Source organism: Rhopilema esculentum, chromosome 2, assembly GCF_057945365.1.
Source record: "Rhopilema esculentum isolate cy_ngs chromosome 2, ASM5794536v1, whole genome shotgun sequence".
In the NCBI taxonomy this organism is placed as follows: Eukaryota; Metazoa; Cnidaria; class Scyphozoa; order Rhizostomeae; family Rhizostomatidae; genus Rhopilema; species Rhopilema esculentum.
The window spans coordinates 5,915,806-5,929,687 of NC_142816.1; the positions used below are offsets into that span (position 1 = coordinate 5,915,806).

The window sequence follows — 13,882 nt, forward strand, 5'->3', positions numbered from 1 at the left end:
CCAAAATCCCAGAAGAGGCTCGACACACCATAGGCCGAATTCCTAATGGTGTAAACCAGCTCAGTCCTGTAATAAAAAACAGCTGAAATGGCTTACAATTACGTTGTAACAGCTCAGAAACCAACTGCAGTAAATGCAGCAGTAACTGGAAATTTCACAGGGCCAAATGATTTGAATCTTATTCTCGCAAAGAATTCAAGATTGGAAATTCACCTGGTCACTCCAGAAGGCCTAAAACCAGTTCTTGATGTTGGTTTGTACGGAAGAATAGCTACAATGCAACTTTTCAGACCACCGGTATATTTTTGTAACTTTTTGAGCCTATTTTAGTAGCTAAACAATTGATATCCATGCCTGCTTCAAAGTAAAGTAAATAAATTTTGCCCTCTTCAAACCACTACTGCAGAACCCCCTTTCATCCCTTGTATCCAGAACTATCACGCTCTGCAGACTGGGCTCTGTGATCTTATTGAAAATGGGTACACTTTCAATGGGCCAGTGAAAGTTTTAATTCCAAACTTCTCCTTCATATCATGTTAAACGCAAGGCCACCTGTGCCCACCCTTTAATTTAATGGAAAGTATTTTACTTGCAAACTCAAAATTTGATGAAAACAATGTTTTTTTTAATTTAATTTAACATCCTTAATTGTAGCATGACATGGCCTTATAAAATTTGTTTGAGGTACACTAATGATCATTGGAGGTGAAAGCAGATTGTGTAATTGTATACTATTCTCACTTTCTGGCTCCTTATAAGGATTTGAATTATCGGCTCCTTGTTATTACTCACCAGTGGCTGCTAACCTCGCACATAGCTGAAAGTTCTGATTAAGATATCGCTCAACAAGTATGGTGGTCTATTAATTTTGTTGTTTTGGAATCTCGATATATTTAAAAGAAATTGTTTTATAAACTTTAGAAAATTCAGTACAGGATTTTTGTAGCCTCAGATACTCAGAAATGCAAAGAGAAATTGTCCTTCTGTCTTTCAAACATGAAATTTTTAGTGTCTTGTGCAGAATAGAAGGTTTGAAGATTTGTCTCTATGGAATTTGTCTCTCTTAGGAAGTTTTCACTTTAGGAGGTATATTACCATGTTTGATGTTTGAAATGTCATTGATATTGTGTGATGATTGTTTTTTGAGAAATATGGTTTGCTTATAGAACTATACCCTTTTCTTAACTGTGCATCATCAGAAAGATAAAAAATTTTCAATTAGTTAAGTAAGTTAAGTACTGGCTTGAAAAAATTTCTTTTAAAAGGTGTGTGTCTACATCAAAACAAAGGGTTTTGATTTGTCTAGACAGAAAACATTTCCTCTCTCCTTATTTGATGGTTTCATTTTTAGAAATTTAAGATATTATTTTGAATAATGTCCATCAATTCCTGTCTTGAATATAGATACAGGCTGTAGCATTATACCACCTTTTTTATAGACTGAGAGAAAAGATTTACTGTTTATATTGACGGAAAGATACAGAGTTGCGATTCTTGGGTACAAACAAGAAACAGGAGATATCATTACTAAAGCTTATGGAGATGTTCAGGTAACTTTCCAATTTCTTAATTATGTATTGCTGCATTTGCAACTTCATAAAGTATTAACACAAGCATTAGGCAAAACTGTTTCTAAGAAACAACTGCTATAGGCCAAATCACATTTAATGATTTAATGTGATTTGTCCTTGCCTCAAAATTGCTTGAGAATCAAGACTAGGCAAATCAGTGGTGTAGTGCTATCAAAATAATAGAGGGAGGGGGCTATTGCACAAAATGCTACTAAAAACAATAGCAAAAGTAGAAATTGACTAATTTTTTATATTAACCAATGGGCCTCAGCACCCTGAGCCCCCTAGCACTGCACCGCTGATCTAAAAGGATAACAGTTGAACATAAACAGCAAATTCTGTGATCATGTCATATCCTCAATTAGATTATATTCCAAAAATTGAGAATTTTGTAGCAGGATGTTAATGAATGTAAGTCCAAAGTTGCTGTCATGTATAGGCCACAGATTTTTGAGCCTAAAAGATTGTTAATAAATCAGTCATAGTATTCATGGGGTGACAAAAATTTTTGAAGAAAATATATTTTTTTAACATAACATTGTTATGTTATTTAATATTTTTTGTTTGAAGTTACATCTTTTGTTTTATAAGCAAAGCAAAAATGGTTGGGCACATGGGTTTGTATCACATCATTCCCTAAGCTTGTGTTTCAACTAATGATTTGAAAACTGTTGTATATTTATTATAGGATCGTATTGGTCGTCCATCAGATACTGGTGTTATCGGTGTAATTGATCCAACCTGTAAGATAATTGGCCTGCGGTTGTATGATGGCGTCTTTAAAGTTATTCCTTTAGAACTTGGTAACAATGTGGCATTAAAAGCTTTTAATATCAGGTGAGTCTAGAATGTTTTTCTTTTTTAATTCCTAAGGGCGTAGCCAATTGATTGAGGAAGGTTGTTAGTCCTTTTCTGCCTATCGCCTACAAGATTTAAGTAGCTGCATACCTTTTTAAGTGAATCAGTAGGTAAGTTTCTGATATCTAGGAGACACATAGGAGACATTTGGAAATGTTGTCTTTTATTTAGGATGATTTATCAGGCCTGGTCTTAAGACTTTCACTAGAGGAATAGTTAATGACAGCTCTCCTAGTAATTTCCAGGTGAGCTATTCATAGATATGTAAAAATAGAAATAGGTCAAAAATTGTGTTCAAAGAGAGCAATTTGATTTATTGAACAGTTTAGGAGAGCAATCTGCAGCTCACCTTGAGCATTTGAGGGGAGCCAGGTGGGGAGAAAGAGATACAATCCTCCTCAAAATGCCAGGCCAGCTTTGATACTTCCAGCCTTGCAAGTATGGCATTCTCATTTTAAAGGCAAAGGTCCCTTGGAGCCATGATTACTGTCAAATAATTTATTGTTAAAGAAAACACCATGATGTGTTTAGAGCTGTCTTACCATTCCAATAGGGGTAATATTTCCCTCTCAACAAATATATAGTGAATCAAAGTTTTTTTTTCAGACTGGAAGAGCTGCAAGTCATTGATATAGATTTCCTCCATGGATGCCAAAACCCAACCATTGTTTTTATCTACCAGGTTAGTAGTAAATTAAGATATTTTTGACTTACTTTCATGAACTTTTAGAAAAGATATCAAGAATTCTCTTGGTAGCTTTAAATCAAGTAGGATCTGTTGAATATGTTATGTCGAATATGTTAACAAAACAAATATGAAATTTAGGATTTTTATTTTCATTTAAAATTGTTTTACAAGAGACGGTATATGGTGCAGTTTTAATTGGAGGTAGCATATCTTTTAGAATTTTGACATTGTTTTATTCTTTCGTATCTTCACGATTTTCTGAAAACTTCTAGGATACAAGTGGAAGACATGTTAAAACTTATGAAATTTCGGTAAGGGAAAAAGAGTTTTCAAAGGGACCGTGGAAGCAAGATAATGTTGAGTTTGAAGCTTGTATGGTAATCTCTGGTGGGTATCAAACATTTCCTTCAATTAACTAATATCATCTCAATCTACACCTGATTTTAGCTGCCTAATGATAAATGTGTGTGAAGATGGATTAGTGTAAGGATTCGAATGTTACGTTCGTGGACTACAATTCGAATGTTCTTGGAGTTTAAATCCCTGAAATAACAAAGTTTCATAAACAGTGTTAGGGATCACAATCAGCTCTCTGTAGCTTCAGGAAAAAATCATTAAGTATGCAAACATCGAAAGATAGGACTAGAAACAAATTGACAGCAAAAACAATAAGAAACGAAGGCACTTTTTGATAAGCATAGCTTCTAACGACTACCTAGGTAGAATAAAATACAAATGCAAATTAAGCGTGAAACTCAGAGTTTTGAACATAGGACCACCCTGTCCTACATACTTAAGTGTGATTTGAGCACTAGGCTTCTAAAGGCAAGTCAATTATTTTCAAGAGCATAGTGCAAGACGTGCTTTTTGAAAAATGAACTTGGTGTTCACGTTTATACTTAAATAAGGTGTTTGAATGACAATGAATGACAAGTGAATGACAAAAGTTGTGTCAATGACGAGTGACAGTGTCATGCAACGTTTTGCCCTCCTTTATGTACCTTTTCCCCAATCAAAGCTGCCCTCCTTTATCCCCTTACAGATTGCTTTTATGTCCCGCAATTGCAATTATGGCATGAATTCTAATGTACGTCTTAATGACATTATCTTTCTTTAAGTTTCAAGTAACTACAAAATATAACTTATTACGATAGTAGGTTTGAAACATGACGTTTTCTCATCTAAAAAGCTGTTCTTTTTTCTGTTAGTCCCCTCGCCTGTTGGTGGTGCACTGATTGTCGGTCAGGAGTCAATCACATACCACAAGGGAGACCATTACAAAGCTGTTGCACCTCCAGTCATAAAGGTTTGCTAGAGAATTATCTTGTTCATTTTGAATTCCCTTTCGAATTGAAATATTTTGAATTCCCTTTCGAAGTTTTGAATTTCATCCTTTTAAGCTCGTGTCTGAGCCTTGTTACGAAAAAGCACGAATCTGAGGCTCTGCTTCGAAAAACATCGACTCCTTAGCCAAAGTGGCCCTGCAGTCATTTGGTTAAAAATTCTTCATGTTATTTCTACTTCCGTTCTCCTTAGAGAATCCTGAGAAAAGATATTAATATTGAGCCTCGGAAAGAATTTATTTATGACATTTGGTATATGATAGGTGCTATTATGGTTGTATTCAATCTAAAATTAGCATTTGTGTTTCAGGCTGTTTTATCTACTCCTTGATCTCAATCTCCATCTTTGTAAACTCTGTCTTCATTTGCTCGAAGATCATCTAAGATAACCGTTTGCAGCAGTAATTTTCCTCAACTCTCCTTTTTCATCTTATTTCTCGTATTTTTTAAAAAAAAACACAAGAATGCTAACTTAATCATTTTCTAATTTTGCAGCAAAGTTATCTGAACTGCTATGGGCGAGTCGATGCCAATGGGTCAAGATTCCTCCTAGGTGATATGAGTGGAAATCTGTTCATGCTCTTCCTTGAAAAACAAGAAATGATGGATGGAAGTGTTGAAGTAACAGACCTCAAAGTAGAGCTTTTAGGGCAGGTACTTGACATTTTTGTATCCATGCTGATCATATGTTTGGTGACTTTAAAAATCTCCCACTTGAAAACCTTTACACCTTGTTACTATTAAGGAACATTTCACAAGATAGAGTCAATATAAGTCCATGCCCACGGTTGCAAAGCTGCTCAACGGACTCAGCAAGAATTCTCGTGATGAAGTAGATAACGGGCAGTAGGCCAGAGATACTGCAATGCCCGCAGAGAAAACATGGCCGATAATTCGCCCGATTTACAGTCCTTCACTCGGGCCTGTTCACCCTACAGTTATATATCTTGTTAATTCTCAGGCTGTTAATAAGAACTATTTAAAGATTTTCCCCATTTTTCACAAAACCGGTTTCAGGGGTTCACGTGCACAGAAACTTTCTATTGTTCGCTGATATTTAGGTTTATTAAAATAATTCCCTCCCAAACAGAATAATGGAGAATTGGTCTTTTGATGAAATTCCTGTAGATTTGCTACGGCATTGGCCTTCTTTGGTCTACCTGATATTATTGGTGTCTGCTAACTTGAAGTCAAAGTTGACATCAAAGTGTGCTGATTTCATGCAGAACTACTCTTTCACCTTAATCATAAATTACGCTTTAATGTTGTTAATTACGAGCATAATTATGACTCTAGTCCTTAATTTATTATAAATAAACTACAAGCCTCACTATCCCTGTTGCATATTTCTAACGGTCCTTTCCCATGATTTGATAAATGATTGTCTTCTAGACTTCAATCGCCCACTGCTTAACTTACCTTGACAATGGCGTCGTCTTTGTTGCATCTACTCTTGGCGACTCACAGCTTGTCAAGGTAATCTATGCTAATTTATTATGCTTTGTCTTTGTGTTATTCAAAGCAACACATTTTTCATATATTCTAAAAATTAACACATGTATATGTTATTGAAATCAATTATAACCTTATGAAATAGGCAATATATATATTTTGATTTTTTTTCTTCAATTTCCAAGCCAATCTTCTCTGTCTAAATCAATAAGTTTTAAAATGAGCCTGATAGTCAAAGCTGCTTCTTTTCTGCTTTCAAATCCTAGTTTCACATTTTGAATAATTTCATTTCAAGGTGAAAATGCAAAAAAGATCATACATTCTCAATGTATAACTTTGTTATCTTTGTTTGTTCAAATCCTCTGCCTGAAAAACCCTTATCTTACTTATTTCGCCCCAGTATATACAAAGCTATGACTGTGAAATTTAAAATTACGACGTTTCTCTCTTTTTCTAGCTGGATACAGAAGAAAACGAGAGCGGATCTTTTGTCCACGTTATGGAGACATTTACAAATTTAGGCCCTATTGTAGATATGTGTGTCGTTGATTTAGAAAGGCAAGGACAAGGCCAGGTGATTCTTCAATTCTCTTGTTTATTTAATATTAGAATATTTGCCAGTGGATATTGCCGTAATGAACTTTGAATGAGCTTAGAGTTTTCGATCTATGTTCTGCCGTTATTTTCTTTGAGTGTCATTTTCAAATGAGTGTCAGACGAAGTGCTCAAGTACGCATGAAAATGTTTGCTTTTTTCAAAGCAATTTTCAATGTTTGTATTACCAAAAGATTGGAATACTGGTTCTGATCACTCAAAGCAAAAGTCACACAGTGACACAGGTTATTGTCATTTTTTGAAGCGTTAACCCTTTGAAGATATTAAAAATTTCTATTATTCTATTATTATTATCAAATAGCTAGATTTATAGGAAGATTGTTTCATAGAAACTACTTTGACGAGATTTAGGAGTCTTTGCTTGACTGGGAGTTGAACATACATTGAAGAAGTCACAGAATTTTTTTCGATTCCTTGACCGCTTTCAAAAAGACGGGAACTTCTATAGAAAAGTTAACCTTTTCTCGTAGTTGGTCACGTGCTCTGGTGCAAACAAAGAAGGATCTTTGCGCATCATTAGAAATGGCATCGGCATCCAAGAGCATGCATCAATCGACCTGCAAGGGATTATGGGTAAGTATCTGTTTTAACTGGGCAAACATAGCCATGATTATTTCGGTTGGAATATGTCTACAACAAGTGATGGCGTTTCAGATTTCTTAGAGAAGCGTTCTAATGAACGATGACCCGTTTTCAACCCCCCCGCCCCCTATTTACATTTTCGTTGTCGCATGGAAATGTTTTACTGGCTGAGGCATTTTGTTTGATAGTCCCCAATGAGGACAGGGGGCATACCCATTTATTATTAGTTTTCATTTATCTGTGCGTCAAAATCCTGTGCAAATCAAATATCCAGAACATTCATAGGCAGAGTTTTCTGTTCGACTAATGTTGCCATCAACCTTTAATAAAGAATTCTCCTAATGAATTACTGGTTGTGATTTTTAAGTGAGTTTACTTACCAAACCAGCATCAGTAGCATTACTGTATTTTTGATTTTTCACTGTTAAATTTTATCGTACTTGCGATGGCCAGTGAAACAGTTAATTCTTTAATTTTTATGAAAGCAAATCGTTTCTTTGAAGGTCTGTGGGCCGTCAAACTCTCCAGCGTTGGAGGTGCTTTTGATGACACACTAGTTCTTTCATTTGTGGGTCAAACGAGGTAAGTTACTATGTTTTACCGTTGTAAACTAGCAGTTACCTTGTAAGTATTGATTTATTTAATGTAAACCTGCCTAGTTAAAGGAAATTGCTCATGATAGCCTTCAAAGTAAGGTAAGTTACTATGTTTTACCGTTGTAAACTAGCAGTTACCTTGTAAGTATTGATTTATTTAATGTAAACCTGTCTAGTTAAAGGAAATTGCTCATGATAGCATTCAAAGCATAAAACATAAAAGAAATGACGAGTATCTAGTTTTTTGGTTTCCATATCTACTTCATTCATTGACTCACCAGTCCTTCTTTGCTGCTGATTATTAAGACTAGGTTTATTTCTGCCCAAATATCAAACATATATATTGCGTTGCATTCTAGCATTTACACTGTTGTCAACCAGTCAGCCATATTAGATAAAATTAAATAAGAAATTTTATTAAATTTTTTTCACAGTTGACTTGTTTTATTTTATTTCATTTTATTTTTGTTATAACTGTTGCTCAAACTCTTCAGCGTGAAAAAATAGATTCGCGTGTCCACCCTGAGAGATTTTGTAATTAGCTCCTACTTTTAAATGTTTCTTTGTTACTTTTAGAGTTCTAACCTTAAACGGCGAAGAAGTTGAGGAAACAGAAATACAAGGTTTAAATGGTGAAAAACAGACTTATTTTTGCGGAAATGTAATTGGGAACCAATTAGTCCAAGTAGGTCTTTGTTTTATTTGTTTTGGTTCTTACAATATGCTATTTGCAATTTTTTAACTTAAATAACGAAAATGTCACTTAGAGGAACATTTTCAATTTTTCAGATCACTGAAGAATCCGTTCGACTCATTAGCTGTGCCTCAAAGCAGTTAGCAAGGTATGATTAGGATTACTGCAAAAGCTCTATCAAACCCCCCTCTTTTTTCGCCCTCTCTCCATTAAGCCCCCCTTTTAGTAAGATATGATTAGGATTACTGCAAAAGCTCTATCAAGCCCCTTCTTTTTTCGCCCTCTCTCTATTAAGCCCCCCTTTTAGTAAGATATGATTAGGATTACTGCAAAAGCTCTATCAAGCCCCCCTCTTTTTTTGCCCTCTCTCCATTAAGCCCCCCTTTTAGTAAGGTATGATTAGGATTACTGCAAAAGCTCTATCAAGCCCCCTTCTTTTTTCGCCTTCTCTCTATTAAGCCCCCCTTTTAGTAAGGTATGATTAGGATTTTGCAGAGTTCGCTGAAGGGCCACCCTCCTTAAGTTATTCGAATATGAAAAATGAAAAACAATGCAAGGAAGCTGAACTCCATATATTTTAATGTCTGATTTACAAAACAAACGAAAAGTTTGCTTGGTGTGCGCAACCAAATATAAACAACGCTTTTCATATGCTGTGCTTCCGCCATATTTGATTACCATGTTCCAGTTCATCACAATTTTTGAAGTCAAAATAAGCAAACGGTGTAAGCACAGCTAGGAGGTATGTTGATAAGAATTTAATCACCCGCTTAAGAATAATAATCATTAATTTATGAAATGTTATCCAACCCGAGTTTCATGCTAAAAGTTGACTTCAAACATTCCTTATCTTTACACCCTTAACGTTTTGTTATTTATACATTTGTTTATTTTTTTCATTTTCTTTATCCCTCTGCTTTTCTTTAGCTCTGCACTAGATTGATAGATTTCTAGACCGAATAGTTTCTTATTCAATGATTATAAATATCGATTAGCTCTTACTCATTTAAACTTCTGTAAAAAACCGGCATTTGTTTTAAATTTATTATCGCAGCTTTAAAAACCTAAAGAAAACATAGAAGTCTTAAATTGTAAATCTCCATCAAGGGGAACATGCCAAAATTACACCAGATTTTCAGTTTCTTGTGGTGAAGGATACACATAAAAATGATGGACAGGAAGAAAGCAAAGAATCGAAAAAAGATAATTCAACGTGAACGATATTGTGCGACGAAAATATTTACCAAAGAAGGAGTTATAATCTAGTATTCTGCTTAACATAAAGAGGTTCATCATAGTTAAGTAAATATAATCAGTTATTTTGTGAAATCTTGATCTTTGATTTGTTTTCAAAATATAGTCCATACAATCCATGATGATATCAATTGTTATGTATTTGTTTTTCAGTGAATGGAGACACCCAGCTTCTAAAAATATCAGCGTGGCAACTTGCAACGGACTTCAGATCGCACTGGCTGTTGGTAAGCAGTTGTTTTACCTGGAAATCGACGGAGAGTCTCTAAATGAAATAAGGTATGCCGAATTATTTTGTTGTTGGTTTTCAGAGCGATGTATGAAAGAGCATCTTTGTTCAAAAAAGGATGGAGATAACCCTGTTTTTTATCAAGCCAACCAAAGTCTAGTTTTCTTCAAAAGACTAGCGTTAAAAAATTTTCTTAAAAATGTGAAACTCAGAGTTGCAATCTAGATTTCTCGTGTTCTATACACCAAAGCTTAAATTGTCTTGTATATTTTTCTGCAAATCACTTAAAAGAATACATTAGAATTCTGAAGAGTAATCCCTAAGTGATTTGCAATTTTTTCAGAAGATTTATCTGTTGATAGTTTTTGTATTTTAACATTATATCTTCTAGCTTACGCCGTAGACCCCCTTCTTCTACCAAACGAAGATAGACTCCCCTATTTTCATTTGGAAGGGGGGGGGGCTACGGCGTAGGCTTTGTTTCTTCAAGCAAAGAATTATATCTGATAAACGTTATATCTCAAAACAATTAGTATTTTATAATGTTTATCAATTATCCTGAATTTATCCTGAATCTCCATTTCAGTAATGTAACTCTTGAACATGAAATAGCATGTTTGGACATGTCTCAAACAGGTTCGTGTTTCAGTTATAATAATTTTGTCTCCTTTAAATATATTTGTCTTTTATAAAGGATATTTTGCTAATCACTTGAAAATTATGCTGCTTGTGTTTTGTAAATAAACTTGTTTGAAGTAAACTTTCATATTTTATCGCTCATTTTTGACCTTTTTCTTTTTTTCAATTAGTTTAAGACCTTTAACCCTTTACCGACTTTTATTGACCTTTAACCCTTTACCATTGCCCTTAGGTGGAAACACAGGAAAATCAAGCCTCATTTCTGCTGGTTTATGGACAGATATTTCTGCAAGAATTCTCAAGCTGCCAAATCTGAAAGAACTTCACGCTGAAAAGCTCGGAGGAGGTTCGTGACCCTAGTTTTAAATGTATTTGCCTCTCTTTGTTTGGCTGACTCATGATGGCCTTTACAGCTTACGCGGAGTCCAGGGAATTTCGTTTTTTTGGTTATATTGGGATTGGATTGTGGAAAATGCTAGTGGCATCTGAATTGGATCTGCATCATTCTAAAAGTTTTTTCCTTTATTCTAAAGAAGTTTCACCTTTTGAAAAATAGAAGAGTGGCCTTAATCCATGAATTTTTTTATGGTTGCCCTTACTGAGAGACTGGAACTTGTTATAGGACAATAGAATTCCATGATGGCGTCGCGAGCTCCGAAATGGCCTATTGTCATTAACCAACCCCCCCCAAAAAAAACCAATTGCCCCTTTTATCTGCGTTGCCCATTATCTTTTGCCATGTCCTTCATTAAAGCATGCAAACATATAAACATTGACATTCTTTCGCCTTTCAGAAATAATCCCTCGATCAATTCTCATGACTACGTTTGAAGAGATTGATTATGTGCTCTGTGCTCTTGGCGATGGAACGCTGTTTTATTTTTGCTTGGATTCATCTACAGGTAACATGCTACCTCCAATCACACATCCCCTACCCCTACTCCCTATCTTTTTGAAGCCTCCAGTTTTCAGAATTCAAAGCAGCCATGGTGGTTTCTGTATTATGCTCAAGTATTCTCAAACGATGTCTTGGTTTTTCAAATCCCTAAGAACCTAATTTTTTGGTTTTGTTTCCCATGCGAGTTCATCCCCCTATATCTAGCCATTTGTTGCTCATTTGAGTCAAAATAACTCTTTTTCTAAAACATAGTCCTAAGAGCATAGCGGTCAAAATGGGCCCAATTCTAGCTGCGAAGCGATTTGTTGTAAGAATACTGTGTGCTGATTGGCTTATTCTTGTGGGGGAAAACAGTAGTGATCAGAGCTCTCAGCCCATCAGAGATTTGACCGCTATGCTCGTTTTAAGTATAGCAAAACTCATTAATGCATCAACACTCTTAACCGTTTGCATTTTTGCCACACTTAACATGCCTTCTCTTAACATAAAAATACAAATCAAAGATGAATCGCTCAAATTTTAGACTATTTCTAATTCCCAAAGTAATAAATTTACTATCTGACGCCTAATTAGACGTGGGCAAGCGCTGTCTCTAAAAAGAGGTAAAAAAGAGGGGCCATAAAAAAAGGGGTGAGATAATCAGAAAGTACAAACAACTGACAGATCTGCACCAAGTTGAATGAACGTAAAGCCTTGCCTACCCAGTCATAGTGGTTTATGTTGAAGTAAATAATGAAATTTTCCAAAAAATGAATCTAGCCAGTCACCCACCCCTAATGTTACTGCCAAGTACCCATATTTTCCTAAAATAAATTACTGAAAAAAAATATCAAAGAATAGATCTTTAGGCAATATGATGTATCATTACTCTCTTTTAACATCTGCTGTAATTTTAGCTTATCATCGTAGCAAATTTTGATCCGGGTTGCTTTTTATTTCTCAGGGCAAATGAGCGAACGAAAGAAAGTAACCCTAGGCACCCAGCCTGTGGTCCTTCGCACTTTCAAATCGGTTGTAACAACAAATGTTTTCGCCTGCTCAGATCGACCAACTGTTATTTACTCGAGCAATAGAAAACTTGTTTTCTCAAATGTTAATCTGAAGGTTTGTTTTGTATTAAATGTCCACCTACATTCGAAAACCATGCAAAAACTACTGATTGCTTAAACCTTAAAGGAAGATTTTATTTCTCTTTCCTTTAGAAGCAGCTCCATGCCGGTTGAACTAAGAGATAAGAGATCAAAAGAAGTCCTTTCAACGATGATAGATTTGCACACACATCGACATATATCATCGTTAAAAGGACTTATTTTATCTCTAATCTCTTAGTTCTATAGATTTTCACACACATCGACATCGAAAACTGTTTTTTAAGATCTTCCAAAGCATTTTTCCATCGAGCTCAAAGATACCATCTATAATCGTCCACAGACAAATTCTCTAAGATGTGAATCACTGACTAAAGTAAACACTATTTGTCATCTTCTTTATATATAGATTTTCCAAGTAGTAATCCTTTGAGTTACTGCTTGTAACTATTCCTTACAATCGTTCGTATGTGTGAGAAGGAAGAAATGCAGGATATGCTGTCTGTGGGATTCTGTGAATCTTGCAATCGGTAATAATACGAGAAATAGTCAGGACCAAAACAATACGACGACGAGAATCCAATGTAAATTTGATAAATACTTACGCCCCGGCATAAATGGTTTCATCTGAGTAACTTTAACGTCATCGTGTTGTTTTGTTCCTGACATTCGTTCTTATCAGTGCTCTTTGTTTATGATACTTTTAATAAATGATAACTACTGATCCAGACACCTTTTGATTCATAGGATGTAAGCTATGTTTGTCAATTGAACTCTGAAGGTTACCAAGACAGGTACGTCACCTTCTCCATGTATCCGTACCAACACTGCATGGACACTCGAAGTAGTTAAACAGTGTTGTGTTGTTATAGATGTATCTGCCATTCCAGGATTTAACCTAAAAATGATGGCCATACAAAATTTAGTTATCTATTTTTCATAGTAGACTTTGAATTAATTCAGAAGAAGTTTTTGTTCTTTAGTGCTCCAGTTGTATGATATCAAAGAATTCTTTAGTGAACAACAGTGAATCAATTTCTCATGAAGAATGTCAGTAATAAGTTTTTTGCATATGATTGTTTCGCACAGAATGACATTGGCTTGCATTTCAGTCTTGCAATTGCTGACAAGAATACCCTGACAATTGGCACAATCGATGAAATACAGAAGCTTCACATACGAACTGTTCCTTTAGGAGAATTGCCAAGGTAACTTATTTGTCAGCACTTGCTATGGTCTACTCCAAAACTTCAACCCACCCCCTCTGTCCTCCGTAATATTATTGACAGAAATGTAAAAAATATCGGCTTGTTCTTTAAGCAGAAGTGAGGTCGACTTTTATTTTGAAATTCATAAGCTTTGAAACATTTGTTAC

General features: G+C 35.1%; 1 protein-coding gene across 1 annotated transcript in view; it reads left to right on the forward strand.

The window, feature by feature from the left end:
- The window catches only part of LOC135695409 (DNA damage-binding protein 1), a 24,490-nt gene continuing 10,608 nt past the window's right edge, over window positions 1–13,882 (forward strand). Inside the window, exons 1-20 of the mRNA XM_065214493.2 lie at window positions 1–297; window positions 1,440–1,550; window positions 2,260–2,408; window positions 3,036–3,111; window positions 3,390–3,504; window positions 4,326–4,423; window positions 4,956–5,114; window positions 5,853–5,936; window positions 6,370–6,486; window positions 6,998–7,100; window positions 7,613–7,691; window positions 8,282–8,390; window positions 8,495–8,547; window positions 9,807–9,932; window positions 10,469–10,518; window positions 10,754–10,867; window positions 11,316–11,423; window positions 12,363–12,523; window positions 13,255–13,301; window positions 13,620–13,715. Coding sequence (XP_065070565.2) covers window positions 88–297; window positions 1,440–1,550; window positions 2,260–2,408; window positions 3,036–3,111; window positions 3,390–3,504; window positions 4,326–4,423; window positions 4,956–5,114; window positions 5,853–5,936; window positions 6,370–6,486; window positions 6,998–7,100; window positions 7,613–7,691; window positions 8,282–8,390; window positions 8,495–8,547; window positions 9,807–9,932; window positions 10,469–10,518; window positions 10,754–10,867; window positions 11,316–11,423; window positions 12,363–12,523; window positions 13,255–13,301; window positions 13,620–13,715 — 2,165 coding nt within the window. The 5' untranslated portion in view covers window positions 1–87. The remainder of the gene's footprint in view (window positions 298–1,439; window positions 1,551–2,259; window positions 2,409–3,035; window positions 3,112–3,389; window positions 3,505–4,325; window positions 4,424–4,955; window positions 5,115–5,852; window positions 5,937–6,369; window positions 6,487–6,997; window positions 7,101–7,612; window positions 7,692–8,281; window positions 8,391–8,494; window positions 8,548–9,806; window positions 9,933–10,468; window positions 10,519–10,753; window positions 10,868–11,315; window positions 11,424–12,362; window positions 12,524–13,254; window positions 13,302–13,619; window positions 13,716–13,882) is intronic.